Below are 14255 nucleotides of genomic sequence, written 5' to 3' on the forward strand. Positions count from 1 at the left end.
CCTGCCCCGTGCGCCTCCCCAGCTTGGCCTGCACAGCCCAGCCCCAGAGAGGCGCGCCTGGGAGCAGCCCCGCTTGCTACCCTCGCCAGTGCCGGCCTGTATTTATCTGGAACCCGCGGCAGGAAACCCCTGGGAACCAGGGCGGCCTTTGCCGGTGGCCACGTCTCTGAAAAGCCGTTGACCAGCCGTGTCCAGGGGAGCGCGCCCCAGCCCCCGGTGGCACCGAATTAAAGGGAGCTGCGGAGCCCAGACGCTAAAGCTGCCAGCGAACTATCCTGGGGCGTTGCTCTGTCCCTGCCTGTGTCCCCCTCCCTGCCGACCCTCAAGGGGCGTTTTTCCAGACTCGGGGGGAGCGAGGCAGGCACCTGATTGCCCCCCCCTCCCCGGGAGTCACTTCTCCAGCAACTCGCGTGGAACTCTGCAAGGGACAAGAGAGCAGAAGGGGTGGCAATGCGAGCAGGCGATACCCTCCTTCCCATCCTCCTGCAATGCACCCCGCGGAGTTGGCAGGACCAGTTGCTTCCTTGAGGCCCGTCTCAGTTCCTTGATGGGAAACCGGGGCTCCAAGGAAGAGCACAGAAAGGTGCTGCCCCCACCCCCCTTTCCCTCTCTGCACCAGGTGTGGGCAGGGAGAGGTTCGGTGCCTGTTGTTACTGACCGAGGCAGGGCACTGCCTACCGGATGAAGGGCGCAGTGCATTTGATGACACGAAGCGCCTCTGAGCGTTTCTCTGCAGCAGTTCAGTGCGTTATCACTAGCGGAAAACAGGGTTTGCACGCGCGCGCACACACACACACACACACACACACACACACACACACCCCTAATCCACCCAGAACCACAGTGAAAGCAGCAAACATTTGCTGTGGTATTAACTGGTCCATCCTTGGAGGGTGTGTCGGGGGAGGGGTGGGGGGGCTGAATTCGCTATATTTAGTTACAGTCCTTACTCTGATTAACACGAAAACGACTCTCTTCAGTGCCTGAGATTAGTTGGCTGGATGACTGCGTATTTGTGCAGGGTGAAAAGCAGGGGAGTTAAAGGCTTAAGTTCAGAAACTTCAGGAATCACTCAGCGACAGATTGGAAACAAACAAACAAAAATATCAGGGGACAAAGGGTTGCAAAAGAAAAAAAAAGGCCATTTCCGTTTGAATCACAACCTACATGATTCCCCTTGGCTGACGGTGTGTGGAGGGAGGCAATTAGAAGTAGAAATGCCAATACATACTCCTGCGTGCATTCAAAATACTCCTTTTTTAATAGGCATGAACTAGCTGCTCAGATGTCGCCTCTAAATATACACTGGGGAGCAAATGTTGAGTGCCCAAGGCTAGGGGGGAATGTATTGTACTGTAAAATTAGTGGTGTGTTACAAATATGTCCCATCTACTGTCTACTCCGTTCCAAATAGGTGTTAATTTGCAGCGTGGCTTCGTAGCAATAAATAAATAAATATAAAACATCCCTGAGTCCTGAGAAATGCACAACGCATTTCTCTGTATAACGAAAAATCTGTTCCGATCTTGCTAAATGCACAAGTCCAATCTAAGTAGCAGGTGGCGCCCCGGGCGCCGGGCAAACCCGTACAGGTGAATGGACTTTAAATCATTCCCCGCATCGCTTTAAAACTGACATTGAATTAAACTAATTTATTGGAGACGCCAAGTGTGGGAAAAGCAGAAAGCAGGGAACAGGGCTATAATTTCAGTGAAAACGGGGCGGGGGGAGGGAAAGCCCCCCTAAAGACTCCAATCGTCGCAGCTATTTCCAGTCTATGTACGCACCCAGTACGTGTATCTGCAGATGGATTTGTGTTGTTATAATTTGTATTGGGGGCTGTTGTGGAAATAAAGGCTAAAGACTTTGCAGGTAAGTTATATATTGATGTGTTTCCATGTCCTCTGCGTTAACGAGGTTCTAAAGGTCTGCACTGAGAGGTGGAGATATTTCTTGGCGAATTTAACTGAACGTAGACTATCCAGTCTGGAAGGGTCGGTTTAAAGAGAGAGAAAGATAACTGGCAAATATTTAGAGCTGTCAGACTGGTAGAGTTCTCCCCTCCAGATTCTATTTTAAATAGATTATTAAAGCTGAACGCTGCATATAGGAACAACTGAAGGTGCTTAAGCGTTATTTTAGACAAGTCTTTTAAACCAGGCAGGTGCAGTTGCCAATAACCCTTTAACAAACCCAGTCTCTACAGGGACTCGGGACAATTGTTTCCATTTAATAAATATTTTCCCCAAGGGCATTTCACATTAGGCAGGCAATTATTCAAAGAAAACAGGCATGCAAGTTGATTCCTAGGGTTATTTAGTGTTCCTTACCCGAAGAATTATAACCTGCTTTTTTAAAAAAAGCAAACCACCAGAGAATAGAAACACACCATTCTCCAAGCAGTACAAAAGCAAGGTACCAAGTGTTATTAACCCAGACACCGGGCCAATCCCGACGCCAATCCATCTAATTCATCCAACTGGTGGACTTCATTTTTCCAATTTAAAATAATTCTGGAGGCTTTTAAGAGAGAGAGAGAGAGAGAGAGAGAGAGAGAGAGAAAGAAAGAAAGAAGCCTTGTTAAACTGCTGGTGTAAAGTTAACCGTTATCTCCAAAATCAAACGGTAGTTTATCTTTTATATCAAGCCCTGTTTGCCGTTTGTCTTACATTCTCTAATGAATACTGAAGAGGTCTGCAGGGGGCTGATACACGATGTATATGGGGACAGTATGTATAGGTAGGGGGGTTAGATTGGCATGCTTTGCCGTTAGACATAGAATGGGAGTGCAGAGATGTACCTGTATTTTGCAGGTGTTTTATAACAGCCGCTGTAATATACACTGCCTTTAGATGTTGGTTTTAATTTTTCGAAAGGAATGCTGTTAGCTGCTCCCTGGGATTTTGTTTGTCCCGAGGTTGGCGGGGAAGGGGAAACGCTGCCTTGCAGTTGACTTGTGGTGCCTGACTTACAAACTCACACGCTGCTGTTTTTTGTTTCTTGTGTGACTGGTACAACACGTCCCACCTCCCCAGCAGCCCGGAACTTTGGCTAGGAGACGTGCGGAGTTTCATTTGGTGCTATTAGCGCAACGTCTAACAAAAGCAGTCCCTTTAATCCCATGTAGTTAGTGCCTGCCCCCCTTCTCCCCCCCTTTTCTCTCCTCTCCCAGACTGTCTCTTTTCAAGGTATTCGTCTCTCCAAGCTGATTGGGCGCTCAGGTTAGGGAGTGAACGCCCTGCGATTATGTCAGATTGCGTGCAGTCCGGAGCAGGCTAGCCTTTGAACTTCACCGCTTTTGGCTCCTGGTCCTCCGCTGTTCCTCATTCCCAGCCAGGTGCTTTGCAGGGCTAGACACCTTCGGCAGCAGCATCTCATCACAAAAGCAAGCCCTCCCTCTCTCTCCCGCACACAAACCCTTGAGAGGCTGATCACTCCGACCTGAGACACTCCTGGATTTCTTTTTTTCACTCCTTTTCTCCTTCTTGTCTTCTCCCCCCCTCCTCCTCCGTTGACCCCCCCGCCCCCAGTAGCTGCCTGTGGATTTGCCGGAGAACTGGTATGATCAGCTGAGAGTTTTGGGGTTCTTTTTGGGCGGCGAGGCAGGCGAGTCGGCTAGGTGAGCCCAGCCCCGCTGTGACTCCGCAGAGCGACCCCCCCACAGCACCATGTCCAAGCCGACCGATCACATCAAGAGACCCATGAACGCCTTCATGGTGTGGTCCCGGGGCCAGAGGCGGAAGATGGCCCAGGAGAACCCTAAAATGCACAACTCGGAGATTAGCAAGCGGCTGGGCGCGGAGTGGAAGCTGCTGTCGGAGGCTGAGAAACGACCCTACATCGACGAGGCCAAAAGGCTCCGGGCGCAGCACATGAAGGAGCACCCTGACTACAAGTACAGGCCGCGGCGCAAGCCCAAGAACCTGCTCAAGAAGGACAGGTATGTCTTCCCTTTGCCTTACCTGAGCGACACGGACCCGCTCAAGGCGGCCGGGCTGCCCGTGGGAGCCACGGACGCTCTGCTGAGCTCCCCGGAGAAGGCTAGGGCTTTCCTGCCTCCCACCTCCGCACCCTACTCCTTACTTGACCCCAGCCAGTTCAGCTCCAGCGCTATCCAGAAGATGACCGAAGTGCCCCACACCTTAGCCACCAGCACCCTGCCCTACGCCTCCACCTTGGGATACCAGAGCGGGGCGTTCGGCAGCTTGAGCTGCCCCAGCCAGCACACCCATACTCACCCTTCGCCAACTAACCCTGGGTATGTGGTGCCCTGTAACTGTACAGCTTGGTCGGCTTCCAGTTTGCAACCTCCAGTTGCCTACATATTATTCCCAGGCATGACCAAGACTGGAATAGACCCCTATTCTTCAGCACATGCGACTGCCATGTAACACACCCACATACCCGCAAGCGAGACTTGCTTTGCAGTCAGAACTTGAATTCACTCATGGGCATGTACATAGAAACTGCAGAAGCAAAAAGCCACCTGCATGGGAGAATGATGCCAGTGTATCTGATGGCACCTGGGGAAAGACAGAAAGACTTCTCCTGGAACTCAGAGACTCTCTAGTCAAATTAAACAAACAAAGATTTCTCTCTCAGCCTGGGGAAACTGGAATTGGAGGCTCAGCTAGGTGCAGAAACCTTTAAGAACTGTAAATGTGTTAAATCTTGACCTGCCCTTTTGGACTAAAGGCTAGGCGGTTTTGAGTTTTATTTATTAATATTAATGTATATGAGTTCTATATGACCTGCTGTTATTTGGACTTGAATTTCTGAAGTCCTGGTATTTATTAATATCATTATTATTATTTTATTTCCTTTTGCACATTAAAAGACAAGATTAGCTGTGTTATATTATATATATACATATATATTTTGCCATCAAGCACTAATAGGTAAAAATTGCTTTTCATGTCAAAAAGGCTCTTAAAAGTTACGGAAAAGGGAAACTTTTCTCTTTACAACATATGATAGTGTTTGCTTAATTTAAAACAGATAGTCCTTCAATTTGTGTGATCCAGTGCAACTAGACCTAAGTTCATTTTAGACAGAGCGTCAGGTATGAAGCCAGGCAGTAGAATTGTAAAAATAACTAAATAAACAAATAAGAATAAGACTTTAAAAAAGATGGTAATTTCAATATGTTTCAACCATGTCTTTGAAAAATGTATCCAGAAGGATTTTACCTCGTTAACCTGTTCATTTGTTGAACAAAGACATTTTGAATAAAGACAATCTGTCATTAAACAAGCAAACCATGTGGTGTGAATAAAGTTCCAATTCTGACAAGCTTCCTCCTAAAAGCACGAAAGCACAGCTTAAAGACTGAGTTGAATAGGACTAGCTCAGATGCTTCTGGCCAGAAAAGCATTTTAGGGCCCAATCCGGAGGGAAAAAACTTAGGTAGTGAGTAACGCTACACGGGTGAGGGGCCCTACGTGAATTCAGTGGGACTACTCACTTGAGTAATATTACTCCCGTGACGTTTGGCGGGGTCGGGGCATTTATAGATTATACCTATACATAATTTTTAATCTCATCTCCACTGTCAACTAAGAAGCCTTTTGCTGCGGTTTCATTTTGACAGGTTTATACCTACACAGATTTTAATAACCACTTCGAGTGTTCAATTATTTGCTAAAAGTGAAACAATGAGCCAGTAACACACGGGAGAGGACAGCGTGTGTCTCATCTGCTTTCAGGAGAGGTTGGAGTACCTGATCTATTGGAAATACCAGTTCATAGCTAAATCTAACTTAGCTGATTTATCAGGACTTTCCCCAATGTTTAAAAACCAGGCTCCCTTGCATTTCCTCCTCTTTCCTGGCTACAGGGGGAAAGAATAGAAATTGACAATAGACAGAATCAGAGCAACAATGTCTCTATTTCGGATCCACGGGGCTGCGTGTTTTTAATAGCCTTCTTCAGGAGAAAGTTTTTGCTGACAAAACCCATGTGGTTGGCTGGACTGTCGGGGAAGGGGACTGGCCTTCCCAGGTAGCTAGCTCTGAGCATCTCGGAGTCATGCTTGGATGCGAGTCGCTTGCTTCGCCAAATGCCCGGCCCCTTTAAACTTGTCCACATCTTTTTTTGGGTCTGTCTCCCTTTCCCTCTCTCGGCGAGCGTGTGTGGCATCCGACTTCCGAAGCGGTCAGTTCTTTTTCCCCCTCAGCAGCGCTCAATGTAACTTTTACCACCCAATATAAGCAGCCGGCCGAAGCCGAAAACAGCGGATTAGCATATTGTCCTGAGCAATTAGCAATGTTGGGGGGGCTATTCATCAGGTCCCCTTTGTTCGGGAGGGATTTTCATTTTGAAAAAAAAAAAAGAAAAAAGTCCCAGTTGTCCATCTGGTTTGAGCTGAATGGCAAAGCGATCCGTGTCGTAGATGCTTTTCTCATGAAGTGCTCTTTTGAGACCGGAGTTAGAATTAAATGGCATAACACAATTAACATACATGGGGCCTGAATGGAAGGGTAAGCATCTAGATAAATAAATGGGAGATCGGGCGGAGGTAAACAAAAGAGCAGAGGAGAAAGGGTTTGAAAGGGGAGGTTAGAATGGCGGGACCACGCTCGTTTAGCATGACAAAGCACGCTTACAAAGCAGGACAATTAGGGAACTGGCTTGACTAGGGCTGCAATCAGGGGCACGGTGCTTTGGGACACTCAGGGAAAGCCCCAGTGAAAAGACCCCGGCGTGGCTCCGAGAAGGAGAGGCAGGAGCTGGGAGCCTGGTGGGTTCCTCCGCTGATTTAACCCCAGCTGACAGTTGCTGTCAGGCTCTGTGATAACACTCATAGCTCAGTGTCCTTTAACATCTACCCAGATTAGTTTTACAGTGGTCTCAGGCAGAGCTGGGCCCAATCTGCGGCGCTTGCTGCCTTCTCCCCACCAGACTTTGGAGAAGAAAGGGGAGGTGGGGGAGAAGGGGGCAGAACCCGCCCCAACCTACAGAACTGAGCAAACCAGGGTATTTTTGCAGAGCCTCCCCCCCCCCAAAAAAAAAAAAGAAAAGAAAAAAGAAAAATAGCTAGGTACGGAGGCTTTAGCCACTGGTGACTTTCATAGCCATTGACTCCTTTCCTGGTAGCCGATCACACCCTCTCCTTATACGTGAGGGTGGATTAGTCTGGGCAGGGCAAATCTGTCCCGAGAGTCAGGATCTTGTCCGCTTTTCCCACCCTAGCGTGTCGGGAAGTGAAGCTCTGCGGGGAGGTTTTAAAGGGAAGGATGCCGGGGTAATTCCCCTCCCCCAACAGAAATAAGCCTGGCCACAATGTTCTGGGCAAAATAATACCCCCGCCCCTTGTTGGCTTGCTCCAGCACACCACGCAGAAAAGCTACAGGGGTGGACGCTTTAACGTCGGTCTTTCCTCTCTTGCTCTCTCTCACCCATCCCCAAGTCTCTCTTCACCTCGCCAGCACATCCCCCCCCCCCTTGACTCAGCCAAATTATCCCTTCAACTGGCTTCTCCGTCTGCAGGTGTGCAGCTATTTTACTCGTGGAGATAAACATATTAAATAATCGTCCTGACACCGAAAAGAACCGATTACTGACTTTGATGTCAAAAGGAGCCCAAAAAAAGATTCTCCCCAGAGGGGGGAAATGCAGCTCCTTGTCAAACCTGTTTCCCCACAATTGTCTGCCTCTTGCAATAAAATCATTAGGCAGAGGCTGCAGGGGTGTTAGACTCCACGCCTTCAGCCCGCTCCAAAAGAATATTGGGAGGAGATGGGACAACTCAAGGTCTTTGCTGGATCTTGGGTGTGGGGTACTCTGCGCAGCCCGCAAGGAGTACAGCTGAAAAGCACACCGGGCGGGCTAGCAAGGAGCGAGCTGCAAAGTTGTTTCATTTTAAAATCTACCTGGAAATGAAAGAGAGATCAAGGGAATGAAGGACTTTGCCAGGCAGTAGCCGTCGCATTTTGAGCTTTAAACACTTGTCACTGTTTCGGTTGCTTTCCTGCTGCCTTGACATTAACAAGTGACCGAGTGAAGAAGTAGGGGGCTCATCCGGTTGATTTCTTATGTTTGTTTTCGTGGAGTAACTTATTTTAAGCAATTCTCTCTGCTGCCATAAATCGTCTTTCCTCCTGTCAAGCGAATTACACAAACGCGTTGAGATGATTTCTTTCCCCCTTTTTTTAAAAAAAAGCCCAATAATAAACCTCCCCGAAGAGTCGTTTGATTTTGTTTAGGGTTCTGGCCGCAGAGAGAGAGAGAGAGAGAGAGAGAGAGAGAGAGAGAGAGAGAGAGAGAACCAGGTAGCTAGTCAAAATAATTTTCTTCTCCTCTACCCACCCAAAAGAAGTCAAAAGGAAAAAAAGTAGACAGTCCCTCATTTGGTTACAAATATAAATGCTTAATTGTTTAATAACTTTGCTCTGTGTGTGTGTGTCAGAGAGGTAGGATATACAGAGAAGCATTACATGGTGTTAAAAACTTTATTTTAAAGGACATATTAAGCCATAAGAAGCCTCTGAGAGATATTACTTATTTCTGCTTATTAGTGATAATAGCAGAGTAAATTTGCTATTGAGTGTATCAAAGCCATTCAAAGAGACTTTGAAACATCAAAAAGATTTCAATTCTGATGTTCCGGTTTTATTCCAGCCCCGACCTCCTGGCTACAGTCCTTGATTGCACTGTTTAAAAGCTGGTGATCAGAAATATACCTTTATTCTGTGTTCTAAATACCTCATGAATTCAAGAAACAAAAACACCCCCCCCCCCACACACACATACACCTCTGTGATAATTAAACAGCGAAAATCCGCAGCGGCCATCAGTGGAAGGCTGAGAATTCTGAGCTGTCCGTTCTACATAAGTAATCCTTATCTAGATTATACACGCATGTGCTTTGCCGTTGCAGTAACTTCAAAGGTATGATGTAAAGTTGTGCAGGTGAGAACTTGTCCTCATATTACAAATCAAATAAACAACGCAAGCCCTCAGCTTTCTCTGAATGGGATGTTGGCCTTAAGATCCAGGCATAGAAGGGAGGTGAATGTATTTAAGGACTATAACATTTCAAAAAATCCCACAACTTTTTCCACACCTAAAATAAGCGAGGTCTTTTTACACCTTGCTAAGTGCCTGAAATCGAGGCTGCAACCTCTTCTCTTCATCTTTGCTCCTCCTTTCAACCCCAAATGGGTTACCTTTTAAAATGGGGTGGGGGTGGAAGTGGGGAACATGATGGGTGAGGAAAGAATCAGCAAAAAATTGCACGTTCATTTTTAAACCGAATGAAATTGACGACGCGCCTCCCCACCCCCCAGACACACGTGAGACTTTATAATTGTGGAATGAGCTGGGAAAAATGTGAATTTGTATCATCCAGATGGGAAACGGGGCCGTCTAGGTGAGAAAGGGACAATGGGTGGGGAAACTGAACAGCAAAAGAAAGAGATCAAAAGTGTGAAAAGCGACAGTCTGTGCTTTAAAACAAAGACCAGGTGGAAGGGTATTAAACAAGGACGTGCGAGGAATAGGGATATTAGAAAAGGGGGCGCAAACGAAAGCGAGTGGGGGCGAAAATGGGCGAAACCTAGAGACACTCTGGGCGCGATCCAGCGAAGCTACAGGAGAGGGAAGAATGATAAAAAATAATCTGACTGGAGAGTTAAAGCAAACAAAGGGAGCGGAGGGGAAAAGCACAGAGAGGATGGCCAGAGAGACAAGAGTTCTCTAGTCTCTTCTGAAAATGGCACTTGAAATTAAAATTGTTCTCCAGACAGGTCGCTACTTTTAAATTCGGAGCCAGAGAAGGAGCCCCTGATGGTGCTTTGGAGGTGTTTGTAATTTATCTTTCCCTCTTCGTTCTTTAATTTTACCTCCTGCCTTTCTTTCATTCTTTCACACGCCTCTGTTTCAGCTGGGGTTGTTTTATAGGAACATCAAAGGGAAAAGCCAACCCTTTTTTATTAGGGCAAATAACAAAATACTTCATTATTCCTGAACACGCCACATTTGAATAGCTAAACAAGAAATAACGTGCAGGGTCTGTAAAGATCACATTCCAACAACCAAATATTTGTACATGAAGAGCCGAGAAATTAAATGCAGGTTGATGCCAAATTAAGGAGGAGAGAGACAGGGGAAAAGAGCCTCTTTCAGGGTGTGAGAGAAAGGGGGGGGGGGGAGAGATGAGTAGCTGGTAATTATTGAAATATAAGATGAGATTAATTCAAAGGAAACAAACTATGAAAACAATTGGAGCTGAGTGAAAAGCAAACCCAGATTAGAATTTGCTTGTGGTTGTTGTCTGTGTGTGTTTTTTCCCCCCAACCCATTGTCACAGTGCAAGGCAATGGGATTTGCACACTTGAGGTGTAATAGCATTACTGCATTAATTAAAATTTTCATTTCACGTCCAGATTGTTTACTTATCAGCTGGAAACATATGTTGAGCGAAGTTAAGATTCTGGATTCCGCACTGTTGCCCAAGGTGCAATTCAATATGGGGTGTGTGTGTGAAAGGACGGCTTCAGATTTTTTTTTATTACATCCTCCAGCCTTATCTTGGTGCCGTAAATTATAAGGATACTCCATTGAACTGAATATGAAGATTATATTTTGAACATCGCTTCCTAAAGCATGCACAGCCCCGCTTTGAAAGGAAACAATCCGCCCTGCGCCAGAGTGGATTCCCTGCAAAACCTTCCTGCCCCAGAAGCTCCCATTTTATGCCCCCCGCACTGCCCACTTTAGCGCCTTGCCCCTCCTGGACAGAAGGCGTTTGAAGAAACAACTGCACCAGGGAGAGCATTGTGAAAGACACACTTTCCCCCCGGCATGAGCCCAGACCTCCCCCGTTATCACTGCTTCGGGAATAACCCGCGTGTGCCGCCAGATCAGACATACATAGCAACCAGTTCCACGCACGTGTGTGTTGCTGTTACCTCTCTAAGGTCATGTGCACACTGTGTCCACAATAGGTAGCTCATTTCCCCCAAAGCCTTTATTTTTAAAGGGGTCCCTCAGCCTTCAAGCAGACTCGGCAAAACAAAAGCATAAATTTGAAACAAAAACTGGAGATTTCCCTACGAAACAGAGCAAAGGTAACTAAGTTTCCCCTCCTTGTTTTCTGTCCTTAAAACCAGGAGCCCTCTCCTTTTCAGAAACCCTAGAATAAATAAATGAATAAATAAGCAAGGGAGCCGCGCGTGAAAATGAGCGGACTAGCTCCCTAGTCAAGTGGCTCCGAGTCTATTTTATTTCAGAAGAACAAACCGAGAGCAGCTCCAGAAGTAAATCCAATCTCTCTTATCTCACCCAGGCTCCTTTCAGGCTGAGATCAGAGAAGGGAGGGGAAAAAAGAAGAGAGAGTAATTGTTCTTTCTTTATTTTTTAATTTAATGCGACAGACACCGCTTTCAGGTCATTTATATGCCTAATTTAGTGATACAAGTCAATAAGCGAGGATCACAGCACTGTCCCCTCCTAGTAAATATTTCAGAGTAACGAGGGAAACCACAGTTATAAAAAAATGCACTGGACTCTTCAAAGCTGCTTTCTGCCTCATCATAATTGTAATACGTGTGTCTTTATCATGTAATTAGTTGGATTTTTGTTTGGCGGTGACAGTCAAACAAATGGGCCTCTTTCTGGCGGTTACATTTTTATCTGGCTCCCTGTGTATCTTTAATGTAGACACTCCCTACACATAGGCACCCCCCTCCCCCCCGCACACACACACACACCAGGAAAAATACTTTTCAACATGTCACTTTCATGAACACAGCCAGCCCCTTGGAGGAAATATTGTGGGTTTTGTAGCACAGACATGCCATTGAAGTTAAGCAAGATATAATAAAATATAAGTGGGGGACAAAACCCAAAGTTGAAAAAAACACATTTCTTTCCATTCAGGGTTATTGTTTATTTGTCTTATTTTATTTATTTATTTATTGGGGTGTTGGTTTTTGGGGGGAAGGGTTTTTTTTTGTTTTTCTAATTTTTTAAGAGGACCTCTATGAAAATGGTAAGGTGTCATCCTCTCCTCTAGGTCTATCTGTAATTGAATCTAGGTCACTATTCTAAAGCAAGAAAAGTCTGCTTCCCACTTTTCTACATCAGCCTGGAATTTGGGGGAAGGAAGGGAGGGGGGGTCTTGCAATTTCATTTAAAATGTAATGGTGGATGAACTGATAAGCAAATAGGGAAAAAGGCTCTGCTTAAAAGAAAAAAAATGGCATGGTTTTAATATGCTTCCAGATGGGGGGAAAATGATTTACATGGGAGTTTATTTCCTCTTTGCTGATATGAAAGAATTACAGATACAAAACCCACTGATCTATAGAATAAAAAAAGAAAAGAAATGTTATTTTCCTGTAAAGGTATCAGTTCATTTATATTCATTTAACCATCCATCCATCAATTCACTTTCTCACTCCTTGCACATTCTCCCTGGCTCTGTTAAACCTTCCCCACCAATATACTTTTCTAGAATATACAATGAAGTTTCCTTTAAAAAAAAAAGAAGAAAGCGAGATTGAGTTGAAGTAGGTAAAGAGAAGAAGGTTTTCCCCTTGTGGATTTTACATTATGAATTTTAGGAGAATTTTCAGTATTTTAAATATACATGTTTTTGCTTCAATTTGGAGAGATTTTGTACATACACACATGTACACACTGTATATTATATATATATACACACACTATATATAAGTATATAATATATACCTTGTGTATATATATGTATGAGATACACAAATATAAAAACATACATATATTATGTATATACACACACAACATACATATATGCTGTTTACATCAATAGAGTATTCATATATACAATGTACATATATAGTGTGTATATATACACATCATCTCTCTCTCTCTATAGACACAATGTTTCAAAACTGAAGCAAGTATATATATATATATGATTTTAGATGTATTTTATAATATGTGTGTGTGTACAGGCAGGGTGTGTTAAAGAAACTAGATGGTCCCTTCTTGTCTTAAAATTTAGGGAAGAATTATATCGATATAAATGAATTTTAAGTAATTTTCAATTTTCCACTCAAGGAAGGGCATATATATATATATATATATATATGTATTCACTCAATGAAGGACATGGAACTGAGCTACAATTTCCTTTTTGTAAATAGTAACCAGCTACAGCAATGAATAAATCTTTCCTATTGGTAGCAGTGCATTCTAATATTAAAGCAAATCCACTATATGCAAGCTCTTGCTTATCCCTACTGCCTGTGTGTATTAGGCAGTGCTATACATTGCTGGAAATGGGCAGCTCTCCACCATGGTCTGGATTTGACAGCCCTTATTCAGTTGCATAGTTACAGTTGTCAGTGGGATTACTCACCTAAGAAAAAGGTTGCAGCATCAGGCTTCCTGTTAACTTATGTAAGTAATTTTCGGGAGGGCTTTCCAGAGTTTGAAAATGGGATGGGGTGAAACAATGTAAATTTCTAACCCAAATATTGTTGTAAAAGCCATTTTAAAAGTTGCCTTTTCATTGTACAAAACCAAATTGATTTATTTTGGTTTTTACTGCTCTCTGTTTAAAGAGCCCCATTCAGTGCTCTGGGCATCCTTTATAATCTTTTAAAAATACACATATAACTAAACCGCTCCATCAATTAATCTCAGATCAAACAACCCGGCAATAACATAGATATCAGCAACTCAGTGGAGACCTTCTGCGTGTAGATCCACTATAAAAATATAAACCAGATCAAAGATTGAAGTTACCAGAGTCTATATTGTAAGTGAGACTTCTAGATGTTAAACCTGGTTTGTGTTTTGAACCCCTACCTGAATAAACACATCATAATATCACATAACATATTTTATAATAATATTGCCATGAAGGACTCTTAAAAAAATAGGCAGTTGGAAGAAGGTTCCTAAAGACGATCCTTTAAAAAAGGTTTCCTTAAAATGCAAGCACTAGTGGAAGCAAGGCAGGTTTAGTTCCAATGTCTTAATGCACTGGATGTTACAGTTCAGCTCGTGTAATATGTTTCCTTTATCTTGGCTTTCATTTTCATTGTGGAATAAACTTTCTTAAGGATCTCATTGCTGGTAAGATTCTAAAATGAGAAAATTAACACAAAGGCCCAATCCAGCTCCCATTTAAATCTGTGGGAATTTTGCCATAGACTTCCATGAGAGCCGGGTTAGGACCAAAGGAACTGAAAAAAAACCCATATTGGTCTGGAGTTCGAATTATGTCACATGATATTTAATTTTTAAATCGTTTTAAAACATCACTT

The 14255-nt window shown here is 44.4% G+C and overlaps 1 protein-coding gene across 1 annotated transcript; it reads left to right on the plus strand.

Annotated features, from left to right (window-relative positions):
- The first annotated feature begins 3262 nt into the window (after window positions 1–3262).
- On the plus strand, window positions 3263–5297 carry SOX14 (SRY-box transcription factor 14). Its single transcript, XM_007056968.4, has one exon. It carries the CDS (start codon window positions 3669–3671, stop codon window positions 4389–4391), a length of 723 nt encoding a protein of 240 aa, XP_007057030.1. The 5' UTR covers window positions 3263–3668; the 3' UTR covers window positions 4392–5297.
- The last annotated feature ends 8958 nt before the right edge of the window (window positions 5298–14255 follow it).

This window comes from Chelonia mydas, chromosome 9, assembly GCF_015237465.2.
Source record: "Chelonia mydas isolate rCheMyd1 chromosome 9, rCheMyd1.pri.v2, whole genome shotgun sequence".
NCBI classification, from domain to species: domain Eukaryota; kingdom Metazoa; phylum Chordata; order Testudines; family Cheloniidae; genus Chelonia; species Chelonia mydas.

What these genes read in the sequence shown, in the direction of transcription:
- SOX14 (XM_007056968.4), top strand. Translation starts at nt 3,669, where the DNA reads ATGTCCAAGCCGACCGATCACATCAAGAGACCCATGAACGCCTTCATG.